The 25157-nt window shown below is 40.5% G+C and overlaps 1 protein-coding gene across 3 annotated transcripts in view; it reads left to right on the top strand.

Annotated features, from left to right (window-relative positions):
- Positions 1 to 25157, top strand: part of SHROOM2 (shroom family member 2) — a 122667-nt gene that overhangs the window by 59745 nt on the left and 37765 nt on the right. The window contains exons 3-5 of one of the 3 annotated variants that reach the window (XM_052705658.1): positions 14843 to 14971; positions 20041 to 22690; positions 24698 to 24801. In XM_052705658.1, the coding sequence (XP_052561618.1) occupies positions 14843 to 14971; positions 20041 to 22690; positions 24698 to 24801 (2883 nt within the window). Of the gene's footprint in view, positions 1 to 14839; positions 14972 to 15006; positions 15180 to 20040; positions 22691 to 24697; positions 24802 to 25157 lie in introns of those variants that run through there. The other 2 variants (XM_052705657.1, XM_052705659.1) reach the window with 2 other exon arrangements.

The raw sequence follows: 25157 nt of genomic DNA, 5'->3' as shown, positions 1-25157 counted from the left end.
TTTGCTTTGAAGATTGCAAAAGCAAAGGGAGGGGAAACTGAAAGAGACAGTTTAAATGGTAAAATCTGAACACACTTTCCAAGTGCCATTTCAAGCACCACTGCCATTTAACAGTGGAAATTGCCCTGCCTTCCTGCTCCCCTAGGAGTCCCCTGGATTGATTTCCCATCCTTCCTCAGCTTTCCCAGATGAGCAGGGCAGGCAGTGCATACCAGGACCTATCTGGTGGAATCCCCGGTGTGACTAACCAAAACTGCTGCGGCCCCTTGGCGTGGAGTGGCAGCAAGGCTCCTTCACAAATCTAATTATAACCCCTAAGCTGACGCAGCGGCATGGATTAGTGCAGGAGGAGGAGGAGAGGAGGACAGTCTTTGTCTGGAGGGTGGCAGGGGTCCTGGCTCTGCTCTGCTTTGGCTGGGAGCTGGGGCCCAGGCGTGCACCCTCATGTGCCATGTGAGGCAGGCTCACAGGGCTGGGAGCTGTACTTGGGGCCTCAGGAGAAGCCGCTGCCTGAGTCAGGGCTGTGGGTAGGTACCAGGGGACAGAGCTCTGCAGGGCTGGCAGAAATGGAGCTCCAGAGTTCTCCAGCACTGCAGCTGGTGATCGAACCTGGGGAATGCAAGTGCTTGGGGTGCACCTCGGTTGTTTTTCTGTGGCTTGTTTGCTATGTGGAAAGAGGAGAAGCAACGCTGCATTGCCTTGATTGTGCCTGATTAAAATTCTGCGGTGGGATCGCTGAAGTGGACTGGACAGGTGCAGAAGAGGAGAGGTAACTCTGAGAGGAGCCTTTTGTTGTCTCTTTGCCCGTTTGCCTTCTGTTTCTGACAGACCCAGTGTCTCTGTGTTCCTTGTCATTGAGCAGAACCACTCGACACGCAGTGAGGCCACACGCTGAGGCTGGTTTGTGGCTGCTACTTCAGAATCTAAGAGGTCTGCAGCCCATCTTCTTGAACTGCTCTATTCATCCCTATTTGCAAGTACTGATAATCATGACAAGCAGAGTGGCAGTTAGTCTCCTGTGGAAACCTGAAGTGTTAAGGCTAGAGAGTTGTTCAGTCTGCAGCTTTCACTGATGTGGAAAGCAAATCCAATGGAAAAAATTTCCCTGGCTGTATATTGTCAGCTATGGGCATAGCTTGAGTCGAGGTCACATAGGGATGCACAGGATTTTTACGGTACAGTGCAGGAGGAAATTAGAGTGCATGTACATGGCGTGAGATCAGAGTAGTTGTTTTTGTATTCTGCCTGCACATCTAAAGAAAGGGTTGTGAGATTTCTTTTCAGGTAGAAATGCGTGTGATAGCGAGCAACACTGGAAAAAAAAAAAAATGTGAACATAATTCTGCAGTTTTGGGGAAGAGAGCTGTTAAATGATAAATTTGACAGAGGGGGGTTTTGTTATTGCTCCCAGGACTGTCACTGCTTCCTGCTCTTAAAGAACATATGCTGTGAAGGTGGGGTGCCAGAGCAGGAGCTCAGGGTGTGTTTCTGTCTCTATCTGCTTAGTGGTGACCAGACAGCTCCATTAGAAAAATCGTTAATCTCGTGGGGCTAATGGAGCTTCCTCCAGCATGAATTGCTCAGGCAGAAACTGCCCTTTGCATCTGTGGGGAGTGACCCCAGCAGAATTAGGGTCTACTTCTGTTGGTTCTTGTTGTTTTATATTAAGGCATGATAATGCATGGTAGAGATTGGCACGTAAAAACACATCACACATTTCTGCTAACCCCACTGAACTTCAGGTGAAGCTATAAAATATTGAACTTTCTTTAATCACTTGGAGAATGTATGTGGTATTCATTGTGTCTCCTTCTTCAGTGAATGTTGTTATATATCAAAGACATCTTTTCTGTTCTTTGAGGCTGCTTAAAGCTCAATTGGGGAAGTTTATACTGCCTTTACACCATTATTACAACCTAGTTTTGTTTTCCAGCAAAAGGAGGGTAAATCAAGTGTAAAAAATGCTAACAGCTGAGAAGTCACTTACAGAAAAAGGCATATTCTCCACTCCGGATTTAAAAATGGTGATGCAGTCACGACTTGAGAAATGGATACAGAATCATTATTTATTGTGAGGTTTTCCACAAATACCTTGCATCAGAATCCGTACCTTGGTTTATGCAGAAGTGTGCAGATGAATTCAGTTAGTAAATTACTCAGTCATTGTAAAGGGATGATGATAAGCCTTGTTGCTGCTTTTCAATACAGTTTTTGGCAGTAGGAGTAATTACAAGTATTAGTTACAGCTTTTTTTTTCTATTCTATATTTCATCATCCACTGTAACCGATGTGGCCTTGGAAAATCATGAATGTGGGTTCTAATTTGGGCTCTTTGTACTCAAACAGGTGTTCCAACTGCAGGTTTTTTTAGTTTTATTTTTGCCAGTTTGACTCTCTTGTAAAATGTAGTGGTAAGAGGGTGACTGAAGACTGAGATCTGAAGGGGTAGTGTAAGGTGGGGTAGAAGAGGAATAATTTATTGAAGATTTGTGTTGTTATTGCAGTGAGGTGATTCTGTTTCCAGGCTTGCTTGGAAAATGGCTTTTATTTTGCTATGAAATTATTTAACTCAGCTTTCAAATCTAATGATGCTAAATTGGGTGCATATCTTGGCACATTCTGTTTCTGCAAAATAAGCCTCAAAGTCTGCAAGAGTGTTACCCACTAAACGATATCAGCCCTGCTCCAGGAAATCAGAAATCAGAGTTTTCTGATAACTTTCAAACTTCAATTCTAATGGGTTTTAAATGTTTTAAGGTTGCCATATGACTGTTCAGTACAAGGCTTGTCTGTATTCCTCAGGCATCCAAATCATGGGAAATTGCATTGTCTTTAATAGATTAAGTAGGATTTGGGGGTTTTGATCAGCATAAATTTACTGATGTCTTGAGCGTGTTCATACTCAGATTGGTTCCTTACTCAGACCAGCAGCTCAGACTGGCAACTTGTCTGCATCCACCATTGCCGTCCTGGGGCAGTGCATAGTAAGGTAGCTGTAATGGATGGTGCTTTGGCAGAAGTACTGCCAGATCAATGTTTTCACATTTACTGCATTTGGTCATAGTTGGTGCCTGAATTTTTTGAACGGCATCTGGTTACTGAGAGGAGTGGAGGGCTCAAACACGCTGTTTTCAGGTTTCAGACATACTGCTCAGTTTATGCGTGTGACAGGAAGGAAGTTTTGGGTGGGTGGACACATGGAGAATTCAGTAATCCTGGAAGTACAGCACTGTGTGCAGGATAGCAAAGGGATCCATCTTCAAGCACAGCTGCTGGATGCTTCTTCACCAGAGCCATAGAAGAAAGAGCACCCCTTTGTCTGGGTGACTCAGATACTCATCCAAAAAAGGTGATGTGTGAAAAGAGTTGTGCTTACCCATTCTTACTTCTGTGGCCATCAGCTGGATTTTAGTCTTGCCTAACCACCGTGTCCTTACCTGCACTGTCCTGTAGCAGGGAGGGCTGAAGCTGGAGGCCAGCTCTGTTCCTGACAGAATGAAGATGAAGAGATGAAGCAGAATGTTGAGCAGCCTTAGCAGAAATGCCAGTTGCTTTCAGCCCATTCCTTGCAGCTGCCCTCTGCCCTCAGGGATGGCAGTGGTGGCCCTACCTTCCTCAGGCAGAGCCCCTCTACTTCACTTAAGAGTGTCTGCACAAAATGTTGAAGAAACTGGGCCCAGATTAATATACACATAGGCAGGAGGAGCTGGTAGCTCAAGAAGCTACAGTAATAAACCTGTCTTCTGCCAATGGAGAAATCATAAATGGATAAGTGTTTCAAATTGTCCTGCTTCTTGTTATAATGCTGATATGGCTGCAGTTATCCATTGAAGACAGGAAGAGGATATACCTTGGAATTGAACAATTAGCTTCTCAACGTGAAATCTGAGCCACACGTGGGACATAAGGAAGGAGAGATTAACCCAGAAGGTTGTGCAACTCTAACTATCTCATGCCTCAGGTTTCCAACATGTTAGGGCAGCTGAGACTGCATGCCCAAATTTATGAGCGCTCTAATCTGCCAAGACTTTGGTCTAACGTCTGTTTTAATCTGAAAATAGTTATTATGGCAGTAAAAATCCCTTTTTAAAAGTACTGCCATATATTTCTTAGTGATTTACAGTTGCATAGCTATCTCCAAATACCATATCCAATGGAAGTATTATAAATGTTTACTATATGTAGTCTAGAAGGAGTCCTGCAGAAGTGGTTTTCCTATTTGTGTTTTTTTTTATTCTTTAGCACAGCAGTTTTTTCATTTCAAATCTCCATTGCCCTTCTGAGACCAAAATGCCTGGAGTGACGCTTTCTGCAGAAAAAAACCCAAAACTTATTCAGTTATTTATTAGTGTGGGATATATTGTAATTTTTTCAACAGTGTTGCACTCATCGTTTGTCTCAGTTGTGGCTAAGCTGGGTTCAATGAGTCTCGGATGCTGTGTGGTGTGGAGTTTATTTGAAAGATCGTTTGAGAAGCTTGGTTGTTGTGAGAGTAAACTTGGGCACAAATCTGGAATAGTTAACAAATGCAAGCTCTTAAACAGATGAGCAAAAAGGCTTCATGTTGAGCCTCTCGAGATACTTTTGATTTTTATTCCACTGACTTCTCTGAGCTGAAAGACAGTATCATTGGTAATGGAAATCTGTGTTATTGTTTTAAATATTTGTCTCAGTAAATGCCATTCCTGCAACGCGTCTGATTTAGCCATTCCATTTTGTGAACAATTTTACCACACAAAATGCAGATGAGGTTTCATCAATCTCTGTGTTTCTATACCACTGCTACGTGTGCGTTTTCAACTGAGGTTTAGAAAAAGCTTTCAGGTAGAGAATTCTTAGGTTAGGCCACAAGTCTGTCATTCTGTATAAATTCCCCTGCTGATCTTTTGACTGGTATTACTTTTGGTATCCCTTTTATTAGTTCTTGCTGAGCTGAAGCCATTTATTTCATTTTATTTGGGAGGAAAAGATGTGATGTGAAACTTGAGGAGGTGTCAGAATAGCTGTGAAAAGCCAGAATTTTCCTATTGCTCTGACTAATGTAGTTGGAGAATTGAGTTATAGGACTAATGAAGAAATACAAGAAATGGGAAACAGAGCTATGTTCATTCCTTGGTGTGGCACTGTGGGTCTTGCAATGTCAGAACAGCTTCAGACAGATAAGAGGAGTTACTTATTCCCTGAAGAAAACGGAAGCTGTTGTTGACCAGCTTGCATCAGTTTCGGATAGGAATAAGTGGCTAGGGGTTACTAGTGCCCCATCCTCGTGTGTCTGTAGCTTCTAAGTTTCAGAAGGATGTATCATCCAGCTTCCCAGAGTGAAGAATCGGGAAAATTGGAGCACAAGTTAAATATTTGACAAGACATTTAAAAATGAATCATTGCTATCCACTACCTGACTTAAGTTTTCAAGCTGCCTAGCAGGTATGGAAACATACAGTTTCAGAGCAAGATAAAGAATGCCCACCTGAAAGAAAAACATATACTGGGGTTCATTTTCATACTTGGAAATGCAGAATCATTGTATGGTGAAGCCAGCTTGATGTTATGGAGCTCATTATGCTGATTTTTAAATTTATAGGCTGGAAGAGGCTCACTGGCAACATAGGCTTTGTTGGAGTGAATAGGGTGAGGTGAACCGGATCACAGAGAGCTAAGTGAAATCAGGGATTTCCTTCTGAGGAGAGCATCTTGTCTGATGATCTTGACTGTCTGTGTCTGAAATGTGCTGTGGATTTTGATGGAATGAAACATGTTACAGTTGATAGTTACTTGTAAATTCATGAACAGCAGAACAACCTACTGGGTGTTGGAGTTTAGGAATAAATCTGTTGTTCTCTTACTTTCTCTTAAAGCAGACAATGCTGTACGCTATTATGAGATGTCAGAGTGGGCAGCTCATCTTCTCAATTCACAAAGGTATTGTAGAAACGGGGAAAAAAAAATGAGTTCTGTAATTTGTATTTCCTTCCAAGGCTCAATAAGCAAGGGGTAGTGAGCTGGAGACCAGGTACAGTAGATGCAGAAGATGAAGAACCTCAGAGGTTTCTGTACCTCTGTGGACAGTAGGAGAAGACCATGAGGAAGGAGGAAGCTGGTTCTCCCCAGGACTGGTGGGAGATGGGGCAGAGGGGAGGAGCAGGAAAAGATGGGCATTGCTGGAGACCATTGGGCTTGATGCCAGGGCCTTATAAAGAGGGACTGCTTGACAATAGGTTAAGGATCTTAAATAGGAGGAATTTAGAAAAAAAAAAAAAAAAAAAAAAAAACAGTATTTTCTTCCTTTCCCTTCCTTTCATCGTTCTAAGCTTGCTCGTTTCTTGAGAAAATAAGATTTGCCAAATTTGTAAGTACTGTGGTTGTTTGTATTCTTAAAGATTTATTTTCCTATTTCTAAAGTAAGAGAGTACTTTTGAGCACACACTCTTCCTCATCCATTGGCAGAAAATGTATGGAGTTATCCTTAGTCCATGTTGTGTGTATGCAGTACACATCGTTTAAATGTCTCTGCTGTCACCTGAAAAAAATGTCATTTCCAGTAAGCTGCTTACCTAACTAGATGCTATGCTGCTGAGGAATGTGCTGATGAGTCCATAGCAGTGAGTCTTCTCAAGGGCGAGGACAGATTGCTGCTGGGCCAGTTGTTCTGATTTTCAGCTGAGTTTTCTCTTCCCATTTCAACATGCATCAATTCACTTATTGTACTGTGGCTCCTCTGATTGCAAGTGTTGTCACTGATGTAGCATTCTGTGAGTGAAAGCGGCACATTCTGGACTTCTTGTATTTTATTTAATCATGCATACATCAGTCAGTCAACACACACACATCCACACATGTCATATGTGCTATGTAGGTTAGAGGGTTTTTTTAGAGTTTTTTTTTTAGAGCCATGCTGTGTTGAGTATTCCTAGCTTGTACATAACGTGGTGTTTTGGAATGCAGATGCATGGAAATTTCATAGTTGTTGGGAAATTCTGCTCTGAAGCCTAATGTTAATTCACCCCTGCAAACCGTCCTTCACCAAATAAATGTTGAAAGCATTGTAAAGATAAACCATTAATTTATTCCTAACTGAGGTCTTCCATCTAGTATAATTAAGTAGACTGATAGACTAAATTTACTACGTGTTCAGTATCATGGAGTCATAGAATCATTGAGGTTAGGAAAGACCTCTCTCTAAGATCATCTAGTCCAACCACCAACCCATCCCATGTCGCTCAGTGCTACATCCACTCATTTCTTGAACATCTCCAGGGATGATGACTCCACCACTTCCCTGGGCAGCCTGTTCCAATGCCTTGACAGTCTTCCTGAGGAGAAGTATTTCCTAATATCCATCCTGAACCTCCCATGGCACAACTTAAAAAAAAGGCATAAATGAAAATTCAGAACCATGGACTCAAACCTGAGTCATTCAGTCCACGACAGCAGAGCTGGATGAGTTCTCTAGCTGCTAGGCTAAACCATCTCCCTAATAGTTTTTGCCAGCTCCTGTATTTTATAGATATATTTTAATAGATATATTATAGATATTGTAGGTATTTTATAGATGTATATTATAGATATATTTTTACTGAGTCATTAAGTGGCTGCAGTGCCATCTTCCATCATTGCAACTTACCATCTGACCCTGCAAGTAGATCTGTGAAACAAGCCAGCATGACTGCCAGAATGAAAACAGGCTACGCATCTGGAGATGTAGGGACAGCCCACTGCAACTAAACCTGGGCAGGAGAACACTGGGCAGGGCTCTGGGTTGGAGAGAGGAAAAGAAGCAAAGGCTGAGGCAGGTGCACGTGGCAGCAGGCCAGGGCCATCTCTGTTGCTTCCATGCAAACAAGTGGCAGAGCTGCCCTCTCTGTGTGAGAGATGAGGGTATGAAAGTGGCCTGTGAGGAGTTTCTGTAGTGCAGGCATCAGGAGCTGGGTAGGCTCTCTTAAATAAGTCTTATTCATTACTTCATGGTTATTGTGTTGTTAGCAGCTTGTTTAATTAAGCTGCAGTCTTCTTCTAATAATAGTGTCTTTCCAGTACGTTTTAACCAGGAAGGAGAATAGCTTAATATTTGGCAAGATAGAAGGATTCACAGAGCCTGACTTCCTTGAGTTTTTTGCTCTCATCAGAATCGCTTTAACTTTCAAAAGGGTTGAGCACATCAAGCAGGTGAAGGTAAAAATTCTTTATTTTTGATTCCTACTCGTGGGTTTCTGTGTTCCATGAGATTCCCAGCTGCTTGCTCTCCCAGCTGATCACCTACTGCAGTTTGTGTGTTAAATGCACGGTGTTGGATATTGGGATCAGCCTGTGGCTAATCCAGCCGTCAGAAGACCAGGGGATGTGCGCAGCAGGGCTCAGCTGTCTGCTACCAGAGGAGAGTTTTCTCTTATACCAGGCTGATAAGTTTTCATCACTGATTCATCCCATTCCAATGAAATCTGTCACAGGGGATTTTCCTGGAAGAATAAAGAAAATGCTAATATTCCAGCAGAGTATGCTCTAACAAGCAGATGGGTTATGTGCTAATGGAGGAAAGCAGTCTTTAAATGAAGACCCCTAGCTTGATTTTGAGTGTTTCCAATAGTAATTTGGATTCATATGTGTCATCTCAATGCAGCACTGGTAATCTAACATTAAAATTGCTATTGAGATTTTTTTGTTTGTTTTTATATTAAGAGAGTCATCTTTTACATCACTTTTTAATGCTATCTTGCTGGCAGAGTAGAGTAGCTTTTTAAATCTCATCTTAGCAGCTCTTGGTCAGTTGCAGCATTAAAACATTTACATTTAATCATTGCAAAACACCTAATATTAAAGCTTTCAACAAATTCTGTCCTAAATAAAGTCTCATTCAGGCTTTCTCTGTATTCAGGGAGTATATGTGAAAGAGGAGTACTGTTGCTTTTTTTCTGAATCTCAGAAGCTGTAGTTCCAAAAGGCATTGCCTTAGAATACATAGCAAGTTGATATTTACCATTAGTTTTTCTGGTATACTTTTCACCATGAAGAAGCATTTTGCACATTTTCAGTTCAATATCTATAAAAGTGAGGGTGTGATCTGTGTGCCTTAGCTAGGATGGTGTAAGGGGATTTAGGCAGTCTCTACTACAGCTCACCCAAACAAAGCCTAAGCTCACCATCCTTCTTTGAAAGAGACATTTAAGATTCTCCTGTGTGGATGATGTGACATGGAGTGTACTAAGGAAAAAAAAAAAAAAAGAAGTAAAAAAAATTTCTGATTTCTAGTCTCAGGACAACAGAGATTTAGGGCATCCAAGATTTGAATCTGAGTGAAAGGCAGTAGGCAGCTTTACAGGAGAGAAAAGGGAATCAGCTGTAGCAGGCAAGCAAGGAGACAAATTCAGAAGTCAAATGTGGGTCAGGTTTAGCAGGGACTAGGTTGGTTGGGAAAGCCAAAACCAGGTATTAGAAGTACAAAGCCATCAACCTGGACAGAGAAGTCATGGTACACTGGCAAGCTAAGAAAGTGACTTTGCATGTATGACAGAAGAAAGAAGAGTGAGGAATAAGCTTTGCATTAACTGTATTGCTGATGAATGACAGACAGTGATACATTTGCTTCAGAATATATTACAGGAGCTTTTTAATTGTGTGTGTCCAGGTCCTTTAATATGAGATTATTGAATGAAAATTTTCAGTGCCTTTCATATGGAATATGGTGACATTGCTATTTCTTGTTATTTGAGAACCTTGTGGGTAACTGTATCTTCATGGTGGTTTTCAGCATCTGTTTTTTTCTCTAAGGGTTTGGAATACTAAAAAATCTGATGTTTTTTTTCCCATAAATTAAGTGATTTGATAGTTTGTTTGCACTGTTTTCTTATGTACATATTTAATTGCATGGTAAGTTGCTCTACTAGTGTCTTTTAATCCATGGAGCACAAGATTTGTCAACATAAAAAAAAAAAAAAAAAAAAAAAAAAAAAAAAAAAAAAGCAGAAAAAGAAGCACGCAGGAGATCCCAAAAACTGAGTTCTTGTGTAGCTGACATAGGGCAGGTAACTGGCAACTCTAAGAACATTTGACAGGTTTGTTTTCCCTGGGACCAAGAGCTGTGGCATGACTGAGTTTGTTTGTGAAACAGTTAGAGGTTACCTCGTGAGCAATGCCATTCAGTGCTTGCAGTGGCTGTCTTTTGGTAGCATGTCCAAATGTGCTCCCATCTTGCTTGAAAATGCAGCTGAATTGAGTGCTTGAATGTCAGGCACTTGTTGGTTGTGATTTTATCTTGGTGCTGAGGCCATTTCTGGAACTTGCAGGGAAGTTGTACCATCAAAACTGCAGCAGTCTGCAGCCTTGGGTCTAAAAATGTACTGTAGAAACAAGAGTGAAGTGACTGAACACCACATAACATACATTTTTAAGAAACTTTAATATAATCACTACAACAGTTTTAACTCAGGAAATTACTCTTGAGCAGTGCATGTCAGTTCTTTGCAGCTGTAGTTCATTTCTGACTGAAGCTACTGACTCATCCTTCCTATAAAAATAAAATCACGATGGAAAAAAAAGCATTTTAGCCAGGTTTTATTTCCTGGTGCAACTGATAGAGATGAACAATATAAACCATTGCATTCAGATATACTGGCATACAATGCCTGTTTTTAGTTTCGTTGGACATATGGAAGTCCTAATTACAAGTGATTATTACTGATCTGCATTAAGACCTGCAGAATCAAAAAAAAAAAAAAAAAAGAAAAAAAGAAAAAGCAATGATATGATTTGTTCTGGGATCACAGAAGAGCATTATGCCATTTTCATGTCTTAAGGAAGATTATTGTAGAAAATAAAAGGAAGAAGAAAAAAAGTGAGCAAATAGGAGAGCAGAATTTGAGTTGTATCACTTCCAGGAGGAGAGTAGCCAGATTCCTTCATTCTGAGGGACTGATTTCCTTTCTGCACTGAGACAGGCTTCATGAAAATATCAAAAATGCATTTGTGTGCATTCTCAAATGAACTGAGAGGCAGTTCAACAAGACCAAGTGCCACATCCTGCACTTTGGCCACAACAACCCCGGGCAATGCTACAGGCTTGGGGCAGAGTGGCTGGAAGACTGGAAGAAATGGACCTGGGCATGTTGGTCCATGCATCCTGACTTGAATCAGAAATAATGCTGCCAGCTGAGCAGGGAACTGATCATCTCTCTGTACTCTGTCATGGTGAGGCTGCACCTTGAATATTGTGTTCAGTTTTAGGTCCCTCACGACAAGAAAGACATTGAGGCTTTGGAGCGTGTCCAGAGAAGGGCAATGAAGCTGTGAGAGGTCTGGAGCACAACTGTTATGGGGAACAGCTTGAAATAGCTGGGATTGTTCAGTCAGGAGAAGAGGAGGCTCAGGGGAGACCTTACTGCTCTCTATTACTACCTAAAAGAAACTTGTGGTGAGGTGGGGTTTGATCTCTTCTCCCACGCAACTAGCAATAGGTGAGAGGGAATGCCTCAAATTGCACCAGGCAAGATTCAGATTGAAAGTTAAGAAAAATTTCTCGTCTGAAAGAGTGGTCAGGCACTGGAATGAGCTGCCTGAGAAGGTGATAGATTCACCATTCCTAGAGGTGTTCAAGAGATGTTTAGTGGGGAAATACTGGTGATAGGTGTGCAGTTGGACTGGATGATCTTAGAGGTCTTTTCCAGTCTTGAATCAACCTTGGTGATTCCATGATTCTATGAACTGAAAATAAAAAATATCTGAATTTTTAAAATTTTATATAAGTCTTTTTTGACTTTCGTTATTTTTCCCACACTTGCCCAGTTTGATTAGGTTTTCATTGTTGGTCAAAGAAGCTTATTTTTTCTCTTTTTTTTTTTTGTTCTCCTCATTTTAATTCAGTATTGCTACTGTAATCTAAGCCACTAAGCTCTCTACCCTGTGAAATTCAGAATGTTTTAATGACTTCCGAACAGTAAGTAGAAAAAGGACAGATTTATTCTGAAGAACAATATAGGAAAGGTAGGTTTATTGCTTAACTATTCGCACTCCACATGTCATTGATACGACTCTAACGCACTGCCTATCATTGATAGAACTTGCTTTTCCCTCCGTATCATTTCTTCACTACTTAATGGCATTTTCCTTCCAGCAGTTTTTGCAAATTTATTGGTAGGAGTACCCTGTCAGTGAAACGCTTTTATTAATGTTTCCATTTATGCTAGAGGTTTTCTGTGTTGTAGGTTCAGATGATCTCATTCTGTCACTCAGAATTAAAACAGAGATGTTATGTTAGAATATAAATGCTCTGCTTCCAGCATCTTCAGTTGCCTGCAAAATACTCTGTTTTTCAGGCTTTTAGTCTTTTATTTCCAGTTCTATTCATTTGTGCTGAGGTTTGGAATCTGTGTTCAAATATTGCTCTGTTTATTGTTAGAAAAGCAGTTTCTTGAAGTGCAGGAAATACTAAATGTAATTAAATGATGTGAGTCCAACAGAAAGCAATGTTTATTATGCTTAGTAAATTAGTTTTTAGTCATGTTGCAGACTTCATCAAAAGCAGGTGTCTAGTTGATTGTATCCTGCAGGTATCCCACGAGTATTTTTAGACCGTTCATCCAAAAAAAAATAAATTATGATGTCCAAAAAAAAAAACAAAAAAAAAACAACCCTCAAAAGTATACATGTCCACTGATACCAAAATGAAGCAGAACTTAATAGTTCTTGTCCACTTGACTTGCCTCTCATTCACAACTCAGTCCAGTCTGTTCCTCCCCTTGCTTGGCTGCTCAGGAAGATGAAAGTGGTGGTGGATATTGTAGCACAGGAAGTGCCATCTGAAAATGATGTTAATGAGGCGAGAAATTATCTTATGAAGATCTTGAGAAGTTCCATGAGGTACAGTACTGGCTTTACAAGTGCATCCCTTTTGTTCCTTCCCACCGACTGGCTTCCTCCTACCACATGCCAAATCCATAGCAAACCATTGCAGAAGTCCTCCTTCCCTAACTGTGGTCTCCTCATCATCCAAACGTTGCTTCTGTTGTCCTAGTTTTCTAGTCTTGTGTTTCCTTTGTTCACAGTGCTAAAGTAATTGTCTCATAACAAGCTTTTTTGCTGAATTGATGCCTGAAAATTATATTGAACTTGCCTAAATGTGCATTTACAGTATGCCTAGCTGATATCAATAACATCAGAGTAAATAGAGAAAGAAAACCCTTCAATGCTCTGTGCAGCTGAACAATTGAATGCTTGTTCCCCATACCTGAATATAAACTTGGGATGCTCGGAATATGTAAGGACTGTGGAGCTGAGCACCATGTGGCTGAAGATCTTCACTTGTTTTCACAGAGAATGCTTTGTCTTCTCCATTCACTCTCTTAGTTTCATATCCTACCAAGGAGGAACATGCTGATGCTCTGCTCAGCTGTTTTCTCTTTTGTCGTGTGTGGAAGAGTAGGCTTTTGTTTACAGAAACAATTACTTCTTTTTTTAGTGACAGTAATGATGCCACACTTCTTAGTGAAATTACAGCTTCCCTGTAGAATTATTATTCTCCTTTTATAACCATGCATGCAGAGTTTGGAAAGGCAATTCATCATTGAATTCATCAGATGTTCCTGAATGCGCTCCAAAAAACCATGTGGTCAAATTGGATCTGTTTTGAAGATACTGGGCTTATAATGAGCTTTGGTTTTGTTTTCTAGTGGCTGTCTGATAACCCACATTTGAAAAAGAGAGACGAATAAAAAACGTAGAACTGCCGCTAGAGCGTAAATTGAGAGTTGGGAGCACTTTCTATGCTTTGTGAATGATTTTGTAACTTAGATAAATTACTGTTTGAAAAACCACAATTACATAAGTGAAATACGTAAGTACATTGAAAAAAACCTTAAGAGTTGAGGTCCTGTAAGCTTTTGGTTCAGTCTGTGACTTCGAAGGATGGGATTTGTCATCTTAAATCTGATCCAAATTTTAGCTTACAGTTTTCCCAGGAAGATCCAAAGGGAAAGACGGAATGAATTTTCTTCAGGAAATTTCTGTTTTATACCAAAGGCTATCGAGTGAGTCTAGACAAATGGCCTGTGCTGGGTATGCATTTGCTGAGACAGAAGTAGGTGAATCCCATCCAGAAGGCTTGTCTAACACTGGGGAAGGAGAATGCTTCTTTCAGGAATGTTGAGAAGCATTACAAAGCCCTTGTAGAAAGAAATAAAAGCTCCTAATATTAGTTCCTGACCAGAGGAAAGGAGCAGAGGGGCTTAGAACAGCTTTGCAGAAAGGTTTGGAATACATGCCCTGAGAGCTTGGAATGGAATTATTGTTGGAATTATTAGTTATCTCTCTCTTACTAACTTGTATGAAGCAATGTCATTAATCCTTCTTACCATCTTCTATAAGCACATGGCTATAGAATAACCTTACTGAAGCCGTACTATACTGTTGTTGTGCTCTGAAAGAGTAATTGAAGCTCATTATTAGCTCGAGGTGTTAAAGCTCTGTACACATTGCAGGTACTCTAAAACTTGTGTTTGTCTGTCTTGGCCACTCACTCAAAAAAAAAAAAAAAAAAAAAAAAAAAAAAAGCCTCTCCTCCAACATAAAAACTGCAGTAAAACCCACAGTAGCACAAACCTTGGAGAATAGTGGTATTTCACTGCCTCAAGCATTTTAAAGGAATGTTGGTTAGCTTTCCAAAACTGGCATGCATGTAGAACATGATCTAGTTCATTGTCACTGGAAGTTATTGTATTTGTTTGCTGTCTGTGTGACTACTGCCCTGATAGTTTTGGTTTTTTGTTTTGTTCTGTTTTTTTACAGTTTTATTGCTTCATGTCACCTTGCTGAACTGTTTGCATTTGACTCATACGCTCTTCCTCTCTCTTTTCAGAAGAAATGACCTAGCCTGCAGGCCTCACTCCTGGCACGCAACCAAGTTTACAGAAAGTCAACCTGAGACAGCCACGTCACACCTTCCTTCGTCCAATGCCTGCACTTCCTGGCATTCACGGTATCATGCAAGGTGAGACTGTGCTGAAGTTACGTGCATTAAACTCTGAAGGAAAGGCACGGTTAGCGTGGGTCATGTTGAATGCTTTTTAAACCCCAAATGCAGTATTGCATTTTACTTTATTATTTCCTGTCCTCTCAATGCTTGAAGAAGGAACCTTGGAAGCTTTATGCATGGATATTTTCAGAAACAATATGTTATAAGTGCGTGTGACTGAAAGGTAAGAAACTGATTTTACAGGCAGTCCAAAGAGTTGTGTTTGTAGCTCTCCATTCCGTTTCCATGGGCAGTGCAAAGTCCTAAACCTTTCTAAACAAAAAGAAACCACCAAAATTAACATACTTGAAATTAAATAGCAAAGGAAAGACAAATAGAAAAATACTGTTACTGAATGCTAGAAAGCTTTTTCCTAAAGGTAGGATACAGAGTATTTTCCTGTTAGACTTTAAAGTGTTACTGGTTTTATTAGTTACATTATCTTTCTGTAATCTGATCCTTCCTATGGCTGTTCTTGCTTGTGGAGAGAGATAAATGCTGAAAGTTGTTGCGGCTGTTGTTTAAAGCACCTTAGTATTTGTTAGGTCTCATTCAACACTACGGAAGAAATGCTGGCACTTGGGCAGTTCTAGTTGTGAAATTTGAAATAATGCCTGCTTGCATATGGTTGCAGGTTCTTGTGTGATTTCTGCTTGTCGGTAACATTCTTCAGTATTTTCAGAAGGATTTTTTTTTCATTTGTTTGGTTGCTTTTTTCTTCAGTCTGTTCACAATTGAGCCATAGTTATGCTGGGCATTAAAGAAATCAGTCTTACAGTCTCAGTTTGGAAAGTCGACTCATGTTTCTCTATTTATTAATTGAATATTCTCTTTATAACAGAATGGAAGAAAATAATAATATAAGATTTTATTTTATACCATTATTAAAATCGTTTTTACATTGTTTGAATTCTTTTGAAGTTCCCTGATGTTTTAAAAATAACTTACTATCTGCCACTGCATAAAATGTGAGTTAACATTTAGAAAGAAATAGTTTTCAAAATGCATTTCAAAACACGTCATTAGCAGAATTTTTAGCACGTTATATATTTCCCTGATCCTTGATTATAATTGCTTCTGTTTTACTTTATTTGTAGAGTTTGTATTTAAGGTCCTTGTAAATAGGCTGAATTAGAGTTACAGATATGTAGACAGTAGGATTTCTTGTACAAGAAACAAAATTCCCCAAATCCTCAGAGATCTGAGTTGCAGTGCTAACTTAAGAATATTTCTACTTTCAGCCTCCTGAATATTTTGATTGAGATGTAAGTTGATACATGCTTCCTGTGTTTCTTTATGGTTGTCCTTGTACCTTGTGAAAGTAACATACTATGAGACACACCTCTGAAAGTGTGATTTGATAGGAGCTGGCAATATTTAAAATATCTGTTTGTTTTTAATTTGGTTTGCGTGCAGTTTTCAGCGTGTTTTAGCCTAAAGGAAAAGGAGGAGGAAACTGTTGCAATTCCTTCCTCCTACATATGAAAAATATCAGCAACTCCTGATAGACATGGCTTCTAATAAAAAGGGCAAATTCTGCTCTCTCAGATGCTACTAGAAGAGCTAGAGGCTTCAGCACAGTCTTAATACCAGGATTTCTAGGGTATTGCTGTTTCTGAACCCATCAATCACCTGTGCTGCCCACTTGAAAGCCTAGCTGTTGAAAGATGATTTACTTTGGAGATTTGTTACACCTGGTGTCCAAGACCATTTCTAGGACTGAGCTGAATTCATATGATGGCTCCTGGAATTCTAACAGTCTCAGAGTGCCAGCCAAAGGATTTGGATATTTTGAGAATCCCAGTTGCAAAGTGGGTTTCCTTGGACTTGCTAGTCTGAAAAAAAAAAACAAAAAAAGAAAGAAAAGGAAAGGCACTGAGGTGAATGTGTTTCACAGTATTCAGTAGCTTAAAGGAGCAGTATGTCAGGAAGTAATACAGATAGCCTGAGGAGGAGCTATTTCTAGCCAGAGGATCCAGATCCATCCTGATGCTACTTCTGGAGATTCTTATGCTTCCTTGAGCTAAGCATCTGAGACTGATCTTCACAGCCTAAAATCTGTTCTGAATGTAATACCCTGGTTCTCTCTGTGAGTGTGAGAACTAAATGACTTGTAAATCATGGTGAGCTCAACCAAGAGGAGAGGTGCCTGTTCTTTTCCAAGCAGGATATATCTGGATTTGATCAGGGGCAGCTGATCCAAACAACCCTATGGAAATTGTCATTGCTACCTGGGTAGATGCTAGATTAAGGCACGGGTTTGGTCGTTTGGTTTTGGTTTGTTTCTTTTTTGGCCCACTCACTGAACTCGGGTCTTTGATAAGGTGCGTGAAGCTAAAGAAGGAAAGAGCAAAAGAGGCTTGTGTAAATAGGAGAGGGCATAGATCTGGAGCCCTCATGTCCACATCCACCATTCTGTGTGTATTTTCTATCATGTGACTTTTGTGCAAACACTGTAAATGGTCCTGGGAGTGCTGGGCTGAGTATGGGAGCTTCAAACACTTCAATGGCAGGGCAGGTGACTCAGATCTCGTAAGCCTTTGGTGCCTTAATTTCCCACTAACAAATGCCATCACAAAGTGGATGCAGACCTTTTTTCTAGCCCACCCTAGACTACGGCTGACAGCATTTTTCTGTCTTAAGTTGGTAAGAGTTTAGACCCCACATTTTCTTCCCTTAGGACATGCTGTAAAAGAGGAACATATAACTATTTTTTTTCATTCTGCCCAGAAGTAGCTGAAACTAGTTATCTCCATTACTTGGTTATGGCCTTAAAAATGTGAGTATGAAGCTAGTGAGCTTTGAGAATGCTGCTTAAACTGAGATTTTGAGGAAAATTAGGGTCATGTACGGCTGATCTGTAAGTCCATGTGGCCTGAATGTGGCCTGATTCGCTGAAATGATATCATTTCTGGGAGGACCAGAAGTGGAAACTCATCCTTAGGTTTGAGATGGGCTTGTTGGCCAAAGAGGGAAAAAAAAAAAAAAGTATAGATTATTCTTGGCATTTGTTTCCCAATCTTCAATAGATAGTTTTGTGAATCCTCTGGAAAAAAATAAAAAGTTGAGAGAAGGACACTGAGGAGAGAGAGGAGTCTGAAATGCCACTAGAAATGGCTTTTGGACTGCCTTCTATGCCAGTGTGGGAGGATTAGCCCTCAGCTAAGGACCGCGGAAGGCTTTGCAATAACACATCATTAGCAACTCTGCTGATCTTTCTGTGAAGTTTTTATTGCATTTATCAGATTTCTGTTAAGTGTTTTCTAACAAACCTCTGAGCTCTTACACTGTCTCTGCTTCACATTTGATACCAGCAGATCTGTAAACTGGAAATAGAGGCAGAAGTGTCATCTTTATTTCAGTCAATGCCATGTGTAGTCTTAGTGCTGAAAAGGGGGAAGAAAACTGCAATTCAAAACCATAGCAATTCATACCTATATCTAGATTAAATTCTTCATTAACAACAGAGATCCTAATGACTGAGACACTTTTTGCATGAGCTACAGCATCTGCTTAAGAGATAAATTAAGGCCTTATTAAGTATCTAGTGAAGTGCTTTGAAATGCTGAAAATGAAAGAATGAAAGAAATAAAAACACTGGATGAGGTCACTGCTGGGTCATCTTGTCAGAAACTTACTTTTAGAAAATAAATGCTAAGTATGCCTCCCCTTACTTCCTGTAAGTTGTTTTTGATCATGTTGTATAAAAAAAAAATTTAATCTATCATAATATAAAAACCCTGTAATTCCTATATTAAAACTGAATCCCAAAGAACTGTTTAGTTGTCTTTTTGCAGTATTTTTGACAGACAAAGAAAAAAAGAGCTGTATCACTCTTTGTACTGATTTTATGTGGACTAAATCTTATTTCAGTATTAGTGTTCACAAACTTCTTTACAGCACAAGATGGAAAAGATGCCTCCTTTAGTGTGCAAGATTTGATAGATGCTTGATATAATTATAGCTGCAGGGAACTAGAACGTTTTGGGATTTCTACCACGGGGCTTTGCATGCAAAGACAGGAATTTGAATTGATATATAAGAGCGGGTAGTGAAGTTCAGACAGGAAGATGTGAGAGTAATTGGAAAGACAGTCATCTCAGCATCAGTGTATTGGATTGACAGGAGATGGGTGCTATGAAAAATAATAATGAAAAGAAGTTGAAAGAAGCTGATTGTGGTGAGGAAGAGAACATAAGCAGCAAGGCTTTGAAATAGTACCTAGGCAAATGTGACAGAGAAGATGCAATGTCAAAGGTGGCACTTCTGTACAAGCAGGAGTGACAGAGAGGTGATGGTAAGGATTTTTGAAGAAAGATCATAAGTTTAGTTTTGTCCGAGCAGAAAGTAAATTGCTTGAGATTCCTGACAATGGTGTGTAACTGGATGGAATTGAATGACTTTTTTGTAAAAACATCAAACTGAGAGTGGTTTGAAAGCATGTTGGCAAGGTTCATGTGGAGACTTCAAACTGAAATGGTGGAATTTGAGGCAAGTGTTTTTAGTAAACCTTCATTTTGAAATGAAAATACTGTATGAATGGGTCGGTTTGGATAATCAAGACAAAGGATTAACTTTGTGTTTTAAGTGAGTTTATTGGAGGTGAGCAGGGAAGTGCACAAGGTTAGTAGTTGGAAGTATCAAGGTGCTTGGAAAATAAACTGCAAAATAAGTTGATGTTTGTCCTGAGAAAAAGAGAGCTAATGGAGATACTGAAACTGAATTTGTCCAAAAGTTAGCAAAATCATCAGTTTGCATAGGGAAAAGGAGATTTTTGAAGGAGGTAAATGTTACTTAGTGGTGTAGGTAGAAAGGAGCCATCAGTTAGTTTTTGAGGTTTCAAGTTCTGGATTGGTGGCAGAGTGCAAAATTAAAGCCCTGATTTCGCGTCTGTACTCTCAGTTTTATTAGATTGTTTAAAGTAACTTCTACACAGATGGATTTCACCAGTATTAATAAAATTAGTGATCAAATATTTGTAATTGCATCATTTTTTGACTGTTGTACTTATACTGGGGCTTTTTTTTGTTTGTTTCCTACCACAGCTGTTCTTCTCATGACCTGTCAAACTCCTGGGATCAGTCAAGTCTCCATCGTGCGTCTGACCAGTTCAGCTCTTTGGGCAGTATGGACAGCTGGGATCAAACTCCACAAGTAGCCCAATACGGAAGACTTTCTTCTGCAAGGTCTAATAGTAGCATTGACCATCTAGGGAGCCAAAATAAGCGGGATTCAGCCTACGGGTCTTTTTCCACAAGTTCTAGCACTCCTGACCACACTCTGTCCAATTCAGACACTTCTTCAACAGAGAATATGCTGTATAAAGTAGGCCACTGGGAGACATCTAAACATGGAAATAAGTCTGGACAGCTTTTGAACGATTACAGTGGGATAGAGGATAAACCTGGATATTTGCCAGCTCCCATCCAGTACGAGAATAACAGAAGTCCCAGAATAGAGGAACACCCTGATGTCAAGCTCGCTGGCTCTGGAAGATCCAGCTTTGGGCCCGTCTGGTATGTTCCAGATAAAAGGAAATCTTCCTCTCCTCCCCCACCACCTCCGCCTCTCCGTAGCGACAGCTTTGCTGCTACCAAAGGCCATGAGAAAGCCCAGGGCCCTGCATACTCAGAGAGTGCCAGCACACAGCACTTTACAGCCCTGAACCGATCTCAGACCAGGAATGACTGGAACTCAGAAAGTGTGGAACAGCAACGGCGGCCTTCTAGAGCATGTGACAGGAAGGTCAGTGGCTCAAACTATAAATCAGATCTCAGTTCAGAGCATGCTTTTTCTGCAGTTGGTGAAAGGTACAATAGTAATGCAGGAACTGTGAGCAAGCTGCAGTCATCCTTGTCCAGCACTGATGTTCGTTTTGCACAGCCTGCTTACAATTACCACCACCAGCACCAGTACAGTGATGAGAGCACTTTTTTTCATAACACAAGAACGTTAGCTGCGCCTAAAGATCAGCAACCTTTTCTCTCCTATGGTGGTATTCAAGAGTTGCCTACTGGTCATTTTCATGGATACAATCTAAACCACACCAGGCTGCTCAGCGCTTGCTCTTCTTCAAACAGTGCTGCTGAACTGAAAGCAGACAACACTGGACAGAGTCGCTATTATTGCGTGACAGCGAAACAGCCTGCTCAGGGAAGTTCAAAGCCACTGCAGCTCAAGGATGACAACTGGAAACCTGCAGCAGGGGCTGACGTTTCTCTTGGACCGTATGAAAATCCTGCAGTTGTCACAAAGGTCCAAAAACCAAAATGCTATCTACCTCAACAGTCTGTTGAATCTTCTATGGAAGAGTGTGAAAACAGTAGTCATTACACAGTGGACAGAGAGGGGGATATTAGGTTTGCTATAGTAGAAGAGATGATAAAAACGAATCACGCTGAAAAGTCTGGGCAGAAAAAAAGCTTTGAGAGCAGCTTTGAGGAAAGTGAGACGAGGTACTGTCAACAGGACTATGGAAAGGGCTGTGCCCTTACTGCTGAAAACAGGCCTACTCAGAAAGAGTTCAGGTGGGGAAAAGATGAGAGTAGCAAGATCTCTCCTCAGAGGACCCCAATGTTGCATTCTTTGGCTCAGGAAGGCAAAAAACACTCTGATGGCAGCCCAGAAGCTGTAACAGAGCGTCAGCCCCCATTTGACAATCACCTGTCTAAACAGGCACGAAGGAGCGACCGTTTTGCAACAACCCTGAGAAATGAGATCCAAATGAGAAGGGCAAAGCTACAGAAAAGTAGAAGCACGGCTACTTTAATAGGGTCATCTGAAACGGAGGAGTGCAGCGAGAACGGGAAGCCAGATGCAGCAGAAAATGTGAACGCCTCCCCAGATACGAACTTTACTAGCACCTACAAAGATCACCTGAAGGAAGCACAGGCCAGAGTTCTGCGGGCAACTTCCTTCAAACGGCGGGACTTGGAGCCCAGCCCTGCTGAATATCCCCCCAGGTCACCAGAACGGAAAGCTGGTAGTTACAACTCTTCATTATTGGCTTTGGTTTCTGAAGATATGTCTGGATTCCTTGAGGCTACACAAGCTAAACCGAATCCTACAGGGAGTGGCACTCATCACGTTTCTCGCATTGGAGCCAGGAAGAGATTCACAACAGAACAAAAACTGAAGTCTTACTCTGAACCGGAGAAGATGAATGAAGTGGGGATGTCAGAGGAAGAGTGTCGTGCTCACTGCCATCCAGAAACATCTGAAGAAGGCTTGGGCTCATTTGCAGACAGGTGGAAATTTTTTGAAGAAACAAGTAAGCCTGCATGTAGAAAGGCCGCACAGAAATCAACTCCCCACAGCCTGACTGAGGGACTGCCTGAGAGGGCGGACAGGAAAGCGTATGGCGGGCAGGAGGGAGACGAGTCTTGGCATGAGAGAAGAGGTCAGGCAGCTTCTGTTGGACTTGAAACTGCACATGCTCCAAAAGGTAGCGTCCAGCACAGCAGCAGCAGTAAGGCTGCCGATAGGACTGTGAAATCTCAACAGCCACAGCGTCTGGGAACCTTTGCAGAGTATCAGGCATCATGGAAAGAGCAGCGGAAGCCCATCGAGGCAAGGAGTTCAGGAAGGTACCATTCAGCAGATAACATCCTTGATGTCAGCCACGAACAGCATGAGAAACCCCAGTATATCCATGAGAGATCTAGATCATCCCCTTCAACAGATTTCTACAAACAGGTACGAGCACCTTTTGTGTGTATTATCTTTTCATTGCCTATGAGAGGCACAGGGAGGTGAGGGGGAGGGAGAGCAAGATAATTTTTGTGAAAATTTTCAGTTTAGGATTGCATGTGATGTGATGTTAGCCTTTCCTTTGTAATAGAATAAATGCTACGTGTAGCTCTAGTGAGATCAGAGACTGTGTTGCACAGGCAATGAGTGTAGCAAAGAACAATTGGATAAAATAATTTCTTGTATATTGTATGTACTGGAAGAAAAAAACTGGCTGATTTGATAATGTCCTCTATTTTAGTGCTTGTGGTGGCAGTGGTGGTGAGGAGATGGTTGGACTAGATGATCTTGTAGGTCATTTCCAACCTTGTGATTCTGTGATTCTATGATTTTACAGTAGAGATGTAAGAAGATCAAAGCAATCTTGCACTTGGAGCACTTCATTTTTGTGGCTGCTTCCCCCCTTTCCCATTTTCATTCTTAAAGCAGCTCTCTGAAACTACAAGCTAAAATATTCCAAGGAGAAATAATACCTATATTTTTTCCACTTTTATTGATGGTCTGATCATTTTCTATGCATTTTCTCTATTCTTCTAAACTTGCTTTGTGGAGAAACTACATAGAACAGAACTTCAGCCTGCTAAAGTTTAGAGATCTAAAAAAAATGTATCTGCTAGTGTTAAAGCTACACTGCAGGAAAAAAAAAAAAAGAAACTGCTCTCTGTGTTTTATTTTTTGTCAGCTTGCTTGATTTAAGAACTATAAATGTATTCCACAGAGAGATGCCAAATAGCTGTTCAACTTGCAAGTAAATATTAAGTTAATTTTTAACAGAGCAGGGCCAGGGAATGGCTGGCAGGTGGCAAGGGAAGTAAACAGAGAAACTTAGTCTCTTCAGTTCAGTGCTTAAAATATGTTGTTGAAAGCTGCTACAAGATTGTCTGATATGTCTTGAGTTGAAGTGTACAACCTGGCTTGAACTTTACCTTTTGCAAGAAAAAAGGGAGGCATACTATTCTTTCCTTTTTTTTTTCTTGTTGAAAACATTGCATGCATATATGCATACACATAGCACATGTGTGTGCAGAATGAGGATAGCTTAGAAAATACTTTGGTTTCTAAAGTTGTGGACTCTTTTTATGCATTTTTTTCTTTAGGTTTTGCAGGAGTTATTTTTGAACTTTACAGGCAGACTTAACTATGCAGATAATTTACAAGAGTAGAGATTTCAGCCCTGGAAATACTCACCTGGAAGTTATTTTGAAAATTAAATGAACTAAATTATTTAATAATTGCCTACCCAGCAGAAAATCGTCGTGTAATCTATTCCATGTATGCATTTCTGGTTTATTAGTCAGTGCCTTTAAGTTCAGTATAGGCCTCCTGGGGCAAAATGCAGACACCTGTTTAGGCACCTGGAAAGCATGGTGATAAGTACATTGAAGATGCTTACAACAGACTGAAGTAAATAAAGATGTTGTTTTGCATATACGATTTGGGTGATTTCAGGGCTAATGTGCAATTAAATTTCCTGTAGGTTCAGTGTTTGTAATGCAAAGCTATACTTTGGGTGTGGTTGTTTGAAGGTAGTGAGATAATACATTTCTGGAACAGCAGTGCTGTATGTTGTACTAAGAAACAGAAGTACACACTCGGGGATTCAAAAGCCGTTGTATTGGCTGTTCTAAAATCTTCTGTCAGTTCTTCTGTCAGTTCTTTGCTGCGTTTTTGTCTTTGCTAATTGGAAGTTGCAGAGGTTTATAAATGTTAAACCCTTCAGTAGTTCAGCAAACTAAGCTAGAAGCTCGAGTACAGGTCTGTAGTGCTGTGCAAGAGGTCACATAGCACACTGCTCCACTTAAAACCAAACAAGCTCGAGGCATGCTATGCTGTTGACTTCATGTATATTCAAACAGAGCAAAGCCACAAATAAGAGGTTCTGTAATGACAGATTTTTCAGGAGTCTGTAACATGATGATTTGCTGTCTTACTTGTGCTATAAACCACTTTTAGGAAGTTCCAGTTGAAGTAAGGAGGCAAGCAGAGGATTTAAAGGAAGATGGGGAGCGTATTTTCTCTAAAATTAACAATCTGGATGAAAGGAACAACTGTGTAAGGTAAGTGTTCCTTGTTTTCTGGCTTAAAAGCATTTCTTGTGACAGCTCTTCTGATCTGATATTTTCCTGACCCAAATTGGAAGGTTGGATATTGCTGTGATGTGTTCAGAGCTTTTACAATAGCTTTTTACCTTTATTTCCCACGTCTTTCTTACGTGCGTCGTATAACTAATCTTGGAACTGATGTTTTGGGGGACTCTAGAGTGAGCCTGAAGAAATTATCAAGTGTTGAGTACATTACAGTTTACAGTCAGGTGATTTTTATTAGTGTGCATGAAACAATTCGGATTTTTACGTTTCATATTTATCAGTAACAGGTTTTTTGGTGGAGGGTGGGGGGGGAAAGGAAATGCTTG

This window comes from Tympanuchus pallidicinctus, unplaced genomic scaffold (genome assembly GCF_026119805.1).
Source record: "Tympanuchus pallidicinctus isolate F22 unplaced genomic scaffold, pur_lepc_1.0 scaffold6, whole genome shotgun sequence".
NCBI classification, from domain to species: domain Eukaryota; kingdom Metazoa; phylum Chordata; class Aves; order Galliformes; family Phasianidae; genus Tympanuchus; species Tympanuchus pallidicinctus.
The sequence above is the reverse complement of the archived record's forward strand: the minus strand, read 5'-3'. Positions and strand labels throughout refer to the sequence as shown.